This window comes from Trachurus japonicus, chromosome 9, assembly GCF_045865225.1.
Source record: "Trachurus japonicus isolate A0001 chromosome 9, Traja_1.0".
NCBI lineage: Eukaryota > Metazoa > Chordata > Actinopteri > Carangiformes > Carangidae > Trachurus > Trachurus japonicus.
Window position 1 is genome coordinate 15937417 of NC_140915.1, and position 12441 is coordinate 15949857.

The 12441-nt window shown below is 43.5% G+C and overlaps 1 protein-coding gene across 2 annotated transcripts in view; it reads left to right on the plus strand.

The window, feature by feature from the left end:
- Positions 1 to 12441, plus strand: part of kremen1 (kringle containing transmembrane protein 1) — a 69828-nt gene that overhangs the window by 28051 nt on the left and 29336 nt on the right. For both annotated transcript variants that reach the window (XM_085786232.1, XM_085786233.1), the window contains exon 4: positions 5108 to 5199. In XM_085786232.1, coding sequence (XP_085642358.1) covers positions 5108 to 5199 — 92 coding nt within the window. The remainder of the gene's footprint in view (positions 1 to 5107; positions 5200 to 12441) is intronic.

Consider the following 12441-nt stretch of genomic DNA (forward strand, 5'->3'; position numbering starts at 1 on the left):
ATTAGTATTAGCCTGTGAAGTGTGCGACAGTTCAGTGGGTGGCTGAATAGCTTTGCCAGCCATTTCCTGCCTATTTATATGCAGGTGTGTGTATGTGTGTGTGTGTGTGTGTGTCGTGCAGAATTTATGAGTGTCCACAATGGCTTCTAACGCCTTTCCCTAACATGCATGAGATAATGGAAATGCCAGAGTGAATAGTGCGTCTACCGAGTTGATTGTAATTGAGCCTCCATGATGTCAGGTGCAAATGTGAGGTCAGGCAACCTGCAACGGCCAAACTTGTCCATATACCGTTGGCATGACTACATTACAGTCCCCGTGCGCCGCTTCGTTAAATCGAACAAGTTAATAGAAGTGTCCCATGAGAAGATGAACTGTGTGGCGCTGAAGCCATCATAGTAATCACCAATAGTCGCTATCGGTGTCATGAAATAAAAAATGTACTGCTTATATGTTAACACATGGGCTCGATCACCCAAATTACAAACAAACTGGGGTTTTCAGCCATACACATACTGGAGTTTTGTTTTTTTAACTACTGGCGAGATGGCAGCCGCTTCTGGATTTGTTTCTTCCCATTGCGTATTTTAATGTTCATCTTTTTTCTTTCTTTTTTTCTGAAACCATTCTCGTATAAATCAACTCAGATTATGTAACAGTCGTAAACTTCAGTTGAAACCACCGTACGTCTGCTTTATTTCTGAGAAGTCGTGGCGGGTCAAAATACAATACCCACAAGCCTCAGCGCCTGTCGCTAAAAGGGTAGAAACCATCAAGACGCTACTTTTTTTGTTGGGTTTTCAAGAGAGTTTCGCTGCCGTGCCAAACTCCAGGAGGCGTGGCCACCTGAGATTGCTCAAAAACACCAACATTGTCTTGTCTTTCCATTGACAGCGGATGATGAACTGTGGATTAAAGAAAATAAAAAAAGAAAGAAACTTGAGGCCTGAATGTCAATGTTTTCATTGGAGCTAACTTCAGGCTGGAGAAATAGTTTCACAGAAAACTTTGAGCTCCACAGATTACCCAAAGTAACAGAGATTGTTTTTCTGGAAACACGGTCACTGCTTAATAATTTCCCGATGGTTTCGGTGCTGCAGATAAAACTCTTCCACCGTGTTGTGTATGTTGAGATATAAACGGCTAGACACCAGCAGATGTAGGTGAGAATTCGAAAGAGTCCCTTTGTTGTGTAGGTGAATCGAGGCCTTTGAAGACATTAGTCAAGGGACATAGTGGCGTGTTTTATCAGCCACACATGACACAGGAACATCATGACCTCGTATTTGGACCGTGAGAGAACAACAATAGACAGTAGACTATACATGTCGGCCCACACCAACGAGCCCTCGTCTTCTTCAATACGTGCATTCATGCAGCAGCAGCAGCAGCAGCAGCAGCAGGCGGCAGTTTGCATGCTAAATCATCCAAGTCAATTAAAGAGTCTTCTCTCAGGCAGTAAATTGCCAGACTCTGATCTGCTTTTGACCTCAAATCCCAATCCAGACAAGCCACTCACCACCACTGTCCAATCAGCATTTCTCCTCTCTGTATCGCTTTCATGTTTCTTTTTTCAAATCAGTCCACTGCACAGTCACATGATATTATTATTATTATTCCCAGCATTCGCTCTCATAGTTTCATGTAAAGATTTTTGCGATTTTTTTTTTTTTACACGTAGTTTCACAGGGCCAGGCGTTTTTTTTATTATTATTTTTTTTTAAAGATGATCATAAATTTTCTGATTAAGGTATGTGGAAAATGGTTATTAAAAGGAAACCGTTTGAACAGCGGCCAGACGAGAGCAGCTGTTTTTTTCTCTGTGCTCAGATGTGGAGCCTACGAGGCGAAAAAAAAGAAGAAGAAGAAGAAAAAAAGAAACTCAATGTGGCCATAATTGGCTCTGTACCGAAGTGTGTGTGGCTCCGACTCGGAGCGAAATGAGTCAATCAGCGTAATTGTGCCAATTAAGTGTCCAAACATCTTCTGTGATCTACCTCTGGGTATAAGGAGTGTTTCAACAAGCTCCTCTGCTGACGCACACGGAGGTGAATGCAGCCGCCCCCAAAACCTCCACACACACACACACACACACACACACACAGATATCCACACACACACACACACACACACACGTATATATATGGGAGCAACATTTATCAGAGTTTCTCCACAAGCAGCGAAGTCTTTCTCTGCGCTGCCAAGTTAAACGAATGGATTTCCGTTCATCAAGGTTTTGCTCTTATCTGCTCGGTGGCACATCGGCTAATCTGACGCTGTCTGCTTTCCAACTTCAGATCCACCCTCCCCTCACACACACACACACACACACACACACACACACACACACACTAACACTATAGTATATATATATATATACACACACAGGCACCTGGGGCAGGATTGATGATGTTTCCCTGTCATGTGGGCTGGCTTGTTCATTTTAGCCCCGTGGATGATGTTCCCATGCTTCTGCTGAAAGGGCGTGTGCAGGTGTGGGTGAGATAAAGTAAAGAGGGAGCGGGGCGGAGGGAGGAGGGAGGAGGGAGGGGGAGGGGGGAGTGTATGAGGAAGCACAACTTCTTGGGGACTAGGGAGTTTGGGAGAAAAGCTCAGAGGTGCAAAGTTGCACACCACATCGTTTAGTGATCAAAGATACCTGTGGGTCAGGCAGAGGATGGGCGGCCTACTGAGGATTTCTTTTTCTCTTTTTTTTTATTCCTGATGGTTGTAATTCATGTCTGCCTCATTCAGGGCGGGTGGAGGGGGTGATTGAGAAACTGCAGTAAATTACATAAGTGGCTATAGATGAGTTCCCTGGAGTCTTATTTCAAATGGCACCATTAGACGTTGCCGGGCTTGAAAGGGAGAAACAGAGGAAGGGTATATAATCCAACGTTTTGATGGTTGGACCCAGTTCTTCTTTTCAACCATTTCAGTCGTAGCCTTGGGCCAAACAAACAGGTGTCTGGGTGGAGTAACAAACAGATCTGGGCTCATGATACAGTGTTGAAATACACTGGAAAACAAGAGTGGATTCTTGTGAACATGGGAAATCATCATGGGTTGGGAGAAGTCCATCCGAGGTCGAGGCTTTGATGGTGGAGCGGTAAAAAAATAGAAAGAATAAAAAGAAAATGTGACTAGATAAACTCTTCCTTCACACGTTCCCATCGCCGACAGGGCTGCAGAGGAAGAGAGCGGTGACTGTTTACCAGATATTGAGAGTGAAAAGCTTTAAGCCACTTCAACTTGAGTTCAACCCAGGGAGAGAAAAAAAAAAAAAAAAAGTCCTAACAAACGACATCTTTGTCAATACCTCATTCTGAGTGTGAAAAGAGAGGAGGAAACTCGGGATAGTGTTTTTGATAGGAGAAGAAAAGAAATGGAAACGCCCTTCACAACTTTGCTCACAAAAGGCGAAACAGGATAGTGCAGTGCCGCGGGGCGATTTCAAGATGCTACAATGAGGTGTGTCAAGAAAGAAGAGAAAAGGTCTCCAGCAATTACAGTCAGCGCTGGAAGAAAAAAAAATAGCGTTGTCATCTTAGAAGACTTTTTGTATATATATATTTTTTTTTTTTTCTTTTACAGAGATTGAACGCCTGAAGCAGCTCAGAGAGACGAGCTCCTGCTGCATGTTTATCTCTGTGATTAATTCATCAGCAGTTAAGGTAGTCGCCATGCTGGTCGCGATTTACAAAAGTTGCACGATCAACCCCTGGAGATATGGAGCCTGCACAAAGCTTTTAGGTATTGGCTGTCTTCAGCCCGGCTCTTCATCGCTTTTGTGAGTGAAACTGAAAAGCAAAAGCACCAAGGGGCCTGTCAGCTTTATTATGACGAGTTAAAAGTGCCCTCGCGAGGTTCAAAAGAGGCTGCGGCCTCAGACAAAAGCTTTGCCCCCATCACGCATCCCTTTTTTTTTTTTTTTTTTGAGGTCTGTATCTGGCCCAGAACAAAAGAGTCTGATCGACCTCCACCCAGTTAAAGCCTGATGGTCCAGGCCCTTTGACTGACATGCATGGTCAAGCCTATAGAGCGCAAAGGAAGAAGCTAAACCAACAAGCGCCAACGGGGCTGGGGGGCGATGGAGGGGGGGTTGCATGATGATGATGTGCTACAGGATGATTGACACAGCCGAGATAATCTGCCTCTGAAACAATAATGAGAGTTCAACCGTCTCTGCAGCCGGGCCGTCAGCTGTTCCTTGTCTTGTCTTCTTTTTTTTTTAACCATCAGGGACATTTTTGTCCTTTTTTGGCAACATTTTCATCTTCCTTTGGCTCCCATTCTGTCTATGTCGGTGATAGTGACACAACTTTTTGTAACGAAGCCTTTCTCATGACAAACTGTTGAAGTCAAGTTTAAATGTTTTTTAACAGGGCAGCAGAACAGTGAAACTATAACTAAAAACTAAACAGATTAATATTTTTTTTTGCTTTTTTTTTTTTACATAAATCTCTTAAACCACTTCTCCTCTGTCCAAAACTACAAAATATTCAATAATTCTGAGGATTTTAACCCTTCCCTTGAAATGCCAGTTTGATTCCTTGATGTCACAGTTTTTTTAACGAAAAAAAAAAAACACAAAAAAAGTTAGATATTTTCTGAAAAACAAATGTCAAGTGACTGTGGGATTTTTTAAAAATCAGTCTTGGATAGGTCATGGATTCCTCAAAATATTGGCTTTATAGCATCATTAGTTTTTCTGTGGTGGCAGATTTAAAAATTTGCCTCCCATTGACTCCCATACACTTGTCCGAAGCGGTACAAGTGTATGCCCTGAAGGTTAACACCAACTTCCTCCCATTTCCTCTACACCTTCTTTTTCTTTTTCAACTTACATCACCTTTAAAACTTCATCCACAACAACTGAGACTGTCAGATGCCAATTTTCTGATCACAAATCCGCTAAAATACACGTCTAGTGTTTTTGCTCATATCTGCTCTGGAGCTAGTTTTTGAAAAGTTTCCCAAAAAAACAAAAACTAAACAAAAAAAACAGATACAAAATACATTTTCCCATTTAACCAGCTCAGCCGGTCTAACCTTCACCCCCTCTGTGTGTGTGTGTGTGTGTGTGTGTGTGTGTGTGTGTGTGCAGGAATCCCGATGGAGACGTTCAGCCGTGGTGCTACATTGCCGATCATGAGGACGGGATCTACTGGAGATACTGTGACATCCCTTCATGCCAGAGTAAGACGAATTACTGCCACTCCTTTATCATTCTTTCTGTTTCTCTCTTTCTGTTCTCTCTCTCTCTCCGTTCCATGCCCTCGGGGCCGTATCATGGGCGCACGGAGCGACCATTTTCATTGCTATGCTCATCTGCTCGCCTGCTATGAATAGCTTTTATAGACTGTGGGGCTTGTACACAGCTATTACCATCTAAAAAATGCCTCTAATTGCCTCCCGTCACCCCTCCTCCTGCTATGCCCGGGCCTGCCCTTACTTTAATGCGAGCTGTCAATCACTGCCTCCGTGTGTGTGTGTGTGAGTATGTGTGTGTTTTTGGATGTGTGTTCATAAGTTTCCCCTTTGGCTTTGTAGCTTGTTTTGACACGCTTCTTGATGCGAGTGATTATATGCATCTACCTGTTTGTGGATGTATTTGTGTGTTTTGTTCACATGTGGTGTGGGAAAGTGTTCCTGTCCAGTGCGTGTGTGTGTGTATGCGTGTGCGTGTGACACAGTTTGACAAACACCTACAAAGAACTTCTGATCTTTAATCCCATTACTTTCACTCCCTCCACCTTCTCAATAAACGTACGTCACTCCTCCAATCTCTTAAAGGTCCCATATTTTATACTTTCTGGGTGTTTGTAGTTTTAGTACCGAAAAAAAAAACAACCTCTCTTTCTCCAGCTACTCAGAAAACCACAGGTCGGTGTCAGCCAATCAGAGGAGATGAGAGGTTGTGAGAGGAGTCTGTTCTCTGATTGGTTGACTGTTTTTCTGAATGATTGAGTCGAAACAAGCACATTTCAAAACAAACAAACACCAGATCCAGTCATTGCTTTCTTGTGACTTCCTGCCGGTTTATTTTAAGGCTCACAGTGTCTGAATATAGACTTGTGTGCATTTCTCTGTGGACTGAGGCTTTGATGGTTTCACGGTATTAATATAGAACTAAGTCCTGCTTTGTAATTAAACTGGAGTTACCACCTCGTGGCCGTCTGCCTCCACCACTCTGACTAATTTCAGATTACATCCAGAGTCATGTAAAAATGAACCGTTTGTGTGAAGTCTCCAAGTAATGGTTAAAAAAAAGAAAAAAGAAAGTGTTTGGTGAGGTCACACACACACTGACCGTTGACCTTTTAGCCACAAACCTCCAGTCAGTTCATCCCTGAGACCAGATGAGCGTTTTCTGTTTCAAAGAAATTCCCCCAAGGTGTTACGGAGATGTTTCATTCACAAGAGGATAATTGCGGTTTATGAGGTCACTGTGATCTTTGACCTTTTGACCAACAAACTCAAATCAGTTTATCCTTAAAGAGGAACTATGCAGGATTTTTAGCTTAATTATGCTACCTTTTTTAAACCTTAATTAAATAAATGACTTGTAACCTGGAGAATGGAGGCTCTCTGCCTTCCACCTACTGTAGCGTCTCTTGGCTGAAAACCAACTTTGCAAGATCAAAGCCTCCGACCCAGTCGCAACACAAACGCACCCTGTAACCTGTAATTACTTGTTTATGACAGGTAAGACTACACAAATATACACGTCGTAACATTGTATATGATATGTAACGTTATGTGCTGCTCTGATAAATGCTTTCTCGCCCGCTTTGTAGTAAACAAATGCACATGGCCGGGAGGAGGGTTAGCAAAACAGCTGAAAAGAGACCGGACTTACATAGTTGCCCTTTAAGTCCAATGATTAACATGCAAACCTCAAGGTGTTACTGAGATATCAAGTCAACAAAATGCCTCTGATACAGTATTGGACGTTTTTAATACTTTTAGTAACTGAGCACAATGTGAAAGATAAAGGCAGCTGCTAAAAAATGTATTCAAGCAGAACTCAAATATGCAGCTTAACTAAAATCAATATTTGATTGATTTTTTCCACTCTTACATTCCCTTCTCTGACAAAAATCAACCTTGACTTTTCCTCGGTTTCAGATCTCCCCGTCTTTTCTTCATCCACCATCTATTTGTTTTCCCTGCACTTATACCTCACGTCGTCTGACCTTAATATTTTACGTGTTACAGGACTTGAGATGTAATGCTCGACAAGTTTCAATATCCCTGCCACAATAGCATAAAGCCCCACAGAAATTTCTCCAAAAGGTGAAGCACAGCACTCAACACTATAGTTGTCAGCCAGCTTGAGGTGCAATGCAGTGTGTCTGAAGATGCTTTTCATGTTGTGTCGCTGCAGCAGTGACGGACCACCAGGTCTCAAGAACCTCCCAGCGCCTCCAGCTGCAACTCTATTATCCTGTCTGAGTAACATGCTTGACCAAAAGCCTGCTGTTTGAATAGCTCAGTACCCATTAACCCATCTAATAATGCCTTTTGGCTGGATGGCTTGTCTGTGTGTGTGATTTCATGTGTATAGGAGCTTGTGTGCGTCCCATTAGACTTTTGACTGACCTATTTCAGTCAACTGTCCATTTAACTTAACGCGCGTCGTCCAGGACAGTTCATCCCAAACCTTTGTGGTTTGGGATGAAGTGGGAGAGCAGCCCACACACACACACACACACACACACACCGTCGTCTCCGCTTGGAGCCGGGTTCGTCCCCTTATCTTTTAGGGGAATTAGGCCAGCTTTTGTTCCAGATGGGTTTTGCCATGTGCCGTTTCAGCCTTGTTTTTGTCTCGGATCCAGTGCCACGCAGAGTGTAAACCCATCCTCCAACGACTGGGAGCATCGCCCATATCGGATGCTGTCTTACATGAGCGTTCCTCTTTTTGTTTTTTTTGGATTTGAGCATTAAAAAGTTGCACCGAGCCCTGTAACGTAAGAAAAAAAAAAAAAAAGGAGAGGAGCTTTGCCGTGAGCCAGGGGATCCAGTGTCATGAAAACACGCCTGTTCAGCGGAGACAGTTTCTCCCTGCAGGGATACCGGGGAGCTTTCAGGCGCGAATGCTCCGTCTCATCTATTGTGAAACCACAATCGCCACGTGGTGCCTTACCTTCTGGCGCTGGCTGCTCTCAATCTGCTGCGTTCTGAAAACGCGCCAGCTGCCAAACGCTCGCGCTCCAAGCCCTCAGTGTCGGTGTCCTCAGTCGGTCTGTCTGTGGCTGGCAACAAAAGGGCTGAAAAACACCGTGGTTGTGCCAGAGAGAGGGCAGAACAGTGGTCTTTGTTTTCATTTTGTCTGGCTTTTGTTTTGTCTGCGCCTTCGTTTTGTCTACGTTTTTGTGCTTACGTTTGATGTCGAGTGGTTGGTAGTTGGTGGTGGCCACTGCCGCTGCATGGCTCGGGCACCTGGAGGCTGCCAGCGGTCGGGTCTGTTATCCAGCTGGGCTCCCTGTCATCTGGGGTCATGCCACCCTGGTGAGGGTTGACACACCCTGGTGGAGCGCGCTCTGCCAGGCGGGAACACATCGTCTGACAGTGTGGATTATAGTGTAGGTCACGACTTTTGTTGATCCCGGTAATCCCTCATGGCAGCAGTTTCATGTGGTGGAAATTATCTAAACATTTCAAAAAGGCGCGCTGTCAAGTCACATCGTCTACTGTACAAATTGCCATTTCCACAGTGTGCGTGTATGTGTGTGTGTGTGTTGTCCTGCAGAGATGATGACGCCGGTCTTGAGGCCCGGCTCATTCCCAGGCCACTAAATGCTCAGCTAAGCATAGCCTTGTCACGAGTGTTGTTATTTATTGAAGTCCAGTTCCTATGTCTCTGAAATCATCTCAATCTCTTAAACGAAACGACTCCCGAGCCGAACTACAATGAATGTCAGCGTTGAAAAGTTACAGCGGCGTTTGGAGGACTCCTTTACTGCAGGTCAGTGCGGTGCTGATGCATTTACATCAGGCTTTATAGAGCAGAGGAGGCTTAATGTTGTCTGGCTTAGCAATGAGGTGCACTGTATCTCTAATGAGGTGTGAGGAATTTATTAGCAGAGCCTCTAACCAAACCAGCAGGTTCACCACAGACAAATTAGGAGCTGACGGCTAAATCCATTATTAAAGGACTTTGATTTTGAGGTTTTTCACACAAGTAGGGAAGTCCCAGAAGGCCCTCGAATTAAAGTTTCGAGTTACTCGAGTTGAAGCCGGTTTCAATCCGAGATAAGCCGAGTTAGAAATTACATTTTTAGTCACTTTGATATAAAGTCAACTCACATTATTGTGATTGATGCGACCGTGATGGTTTCGTTTAAGATACTCAAGAAAATCCAGTTATGGATGATTCAGTTTAGTGTTCATAAAACCCCACAAATGCAAACTTAGAGCTCCACTTTATATCTGGATGTTGTAATTTATGGCATGTGCAGATGATAAAATACTTGATGATAGAAAATGTGGTGCTTCCTGTTTCTCTCTCTTCTCTTTTTTTTATTGTTTTTTTCTCAGCGCGTCCTTTCACACCCTGTTCCACACTGGAAGGACATTTTGTTTTGGTGTGGCTGCTTTTACTGGTGGCGCGTACGTTTGCTTTGACGATATGCCCTGTATGATTGTGATTGACACAGGGTGAAACTGTCTGGGTGAAGTCTTGGAGCCTTTGCCAAGACAAAGACGCTTTGATCTAGTCCATGTCAAGGGCTCGTCTCTCAACAGCGTATATAACCCAGAAAAACTTGTTGTGTCACTTGTGCGCTGTGGTCCTCCTCCTGCAGCAGCAGCAGCAGCAGCAGCGAGCTGTCAATCCCAAACGGGGGCAACGGACGGCCTCGGAGGAAAATGCCGACTTTAGAATAAATGTCATGAGGAAAATGAAAGAAAAAAAAGGATCGTTAAGTAAAACTCAAGAATTATAGCAGGCCATAAACCCTCTTCAAAATCCAATCCTCCTCACCTTTTATTTTGCAGGACTGGAGTTATTAAATCTCCTCAACACCCTTTTTTTATAGCTTTGGAAATTGCACCCAGTAACATCACAAAATGACAATCTCATTTGCTGTTGTTTATCACCAAGGAGCAGGTGCTGAGATTTCTCACTTTGGAAAACAGACACGATGATGATAGGAGCTGTTAACAGGATGGAAAACATAAACATCCTGAAAGTATTATTACTTTTTTTTGTTCTCGTAATCCTCTTTATGTCGCACGTTGTTATTGTAGATGACAATAGAGGCCGTGTTGGGTAATGAGGCTCATTATCTCTACGCCGTGAATTCCCGTAAGCGACGACGACACTTTGAGATGCGTGTTTGTCATGGAGCTGTCAGCGTCTTTATACCCTATACACTAACAGTTAACTGCACACAATGAATGACCTGAATGCTTCACCACATAACTCTACTAGGTCACGCTTTGATCTATTTTGAACAATCGAGGGAACATCTGATCAACCTCGTCTCCACATCAGCGATACCACATCCATCTGGCAAGCGAACCGGCCGCACCTTTTAGGCATTAAAACAAAGTAGTTATGTGTTTTGTCTAAGGTTTTTTATTGCTTAACATTAAGGGGAAATATGCAGTGATGAGATGTTGCCCTCGTTGCCAGTGATTTATGCAGCAGCTAAATGGCACTTTGAAGTTGTGGGACAACTGAGTCAAACCCTAAATAGTCATAAATAGTCATACTGCAGCATAGACCGTATATCTTTGTCTGTTCGTGCCTCCTTTGTTCGTCATGTTGGGTTGTTGGGTTGGGACTTTACAAGTGTTTCTTTTTAAACTTCGGTTGCTGTCGATGCTGTAAAATTTCCATGAAGCCGTTAGATTTATAGTTTTATGAAATGCAAAAAAACAAAAAACAGGCCTCTGCTATCTTGTCATGGAGAGATTCCTACTCGATGACTGGGAGAAAAACATCAACCACAACCATGTAATTATATTTTTCTTGATCAGGTTGTTCCTTTGGACGGCACTGGCCCAAACTTTCCTCCAGTGTGTCACTGTGAGGTTGATATCTTTATTGCTGTGACTTTCATGGTCCCCTGGGGATGTACACTCATAACTATTAACAGCATTTGCCAGATGTTTTTTCCTGCAGCTTCATCAGCAGGTCAGAGTTTCCACTTACTGCGTATCTGCAGCATCTCAACAAAAAAGGAATAAATGTTCAGACGCTCATGTTCCCCAGTGGATGAACCTTAAAGGGGAAACTATGCAAGTCTGGTTGCTTTGTTGCATGTGCATTTTGTTTTCAACGAAGCTGGCGAGAAGTCAATCCATGGAGCCGTGGATAACGTTATATATGATCTATGATGTGTGTATTTGTGTAGTCTTACAGTATCTGTCATAAACAAGAGGTTATGGGTTACAGGGCGTGTTTGTGTTGTGGTGCCGCCGAGACGGGAGCTGGGACAACAGGTCGGAAGCTCTGATCTTGCAAGGTTGGTTTACGGCCAAGAGACGCTAGGTGGAAGACAGAGAGCCTCTATTCTCCCTGGAACAAGTCATTTAACCATCACATCCCCTCCAACAGCATTCGCCTGATGTTTTTTCTGCAGCTTCCACTTATCTGTAATATTGCAGCACAAGGAGAAAATATTCAGACATTCATGTTCTCCATTGGAGGAACCTTAAAGACTTTGGATGTCCATTGGATTTTCCTGTAGCGACCTCTGTAGTGCAGACAATCATATCCCCAACCAGGATGGATTTCCCTCAAGTACTGATATTAGAGTTTGTCCCATTAGCCACGAAACCAATGACATTTCCATCATCCGCAGGTGTAAAAATCATCCAGAGCCGCTGAATTCTTGACATTTGTTCTCAGTAAATGGTTTTCAATTAAATAAAAAAAAAAAGGTTGTGGATTAATTTTCTCCTTGGTAAATGTTTTGTTGATAAAGGGACGACACAACTGGTTTAGCGTTTAAGGGAGCGTGGCCGTGTTTACTTTAGTTTTTTAGAGCTCCCCTCAATGCCAAAAGTCACAGTCAAAACAAGAGGATCCATATACTGCAGCCAAATTAACTAACTAACCCAAATACTAACTGAGAAGCATATCTACCTACTTAAACACAAACACAACAGTGAACAAATTCGATCACTGTGCTAGACCGTGGGAGCTGTGAGTGAAATAGTTTCTGGTTCAGATGGTGCTGGATACAGGAGCGAGGGCCAAGAGGTGTCAAAGCAAATCAGGATCCGTCGGTGCGTGAGCAAAATCAGTTGATGTTCAAAACCAAAACAGGCAATAAGCAGTCTGCTATATGTCGTGTAAGGATATTGATTTATGAGCCGCGCGGAGATAAAGAGGCGTACCTGTCTCTGCACCAGTTGGGTGCATCCAACCATTTAATGCACTTAGTAATTACACAATATAACATGCACACATAACATTCCTTC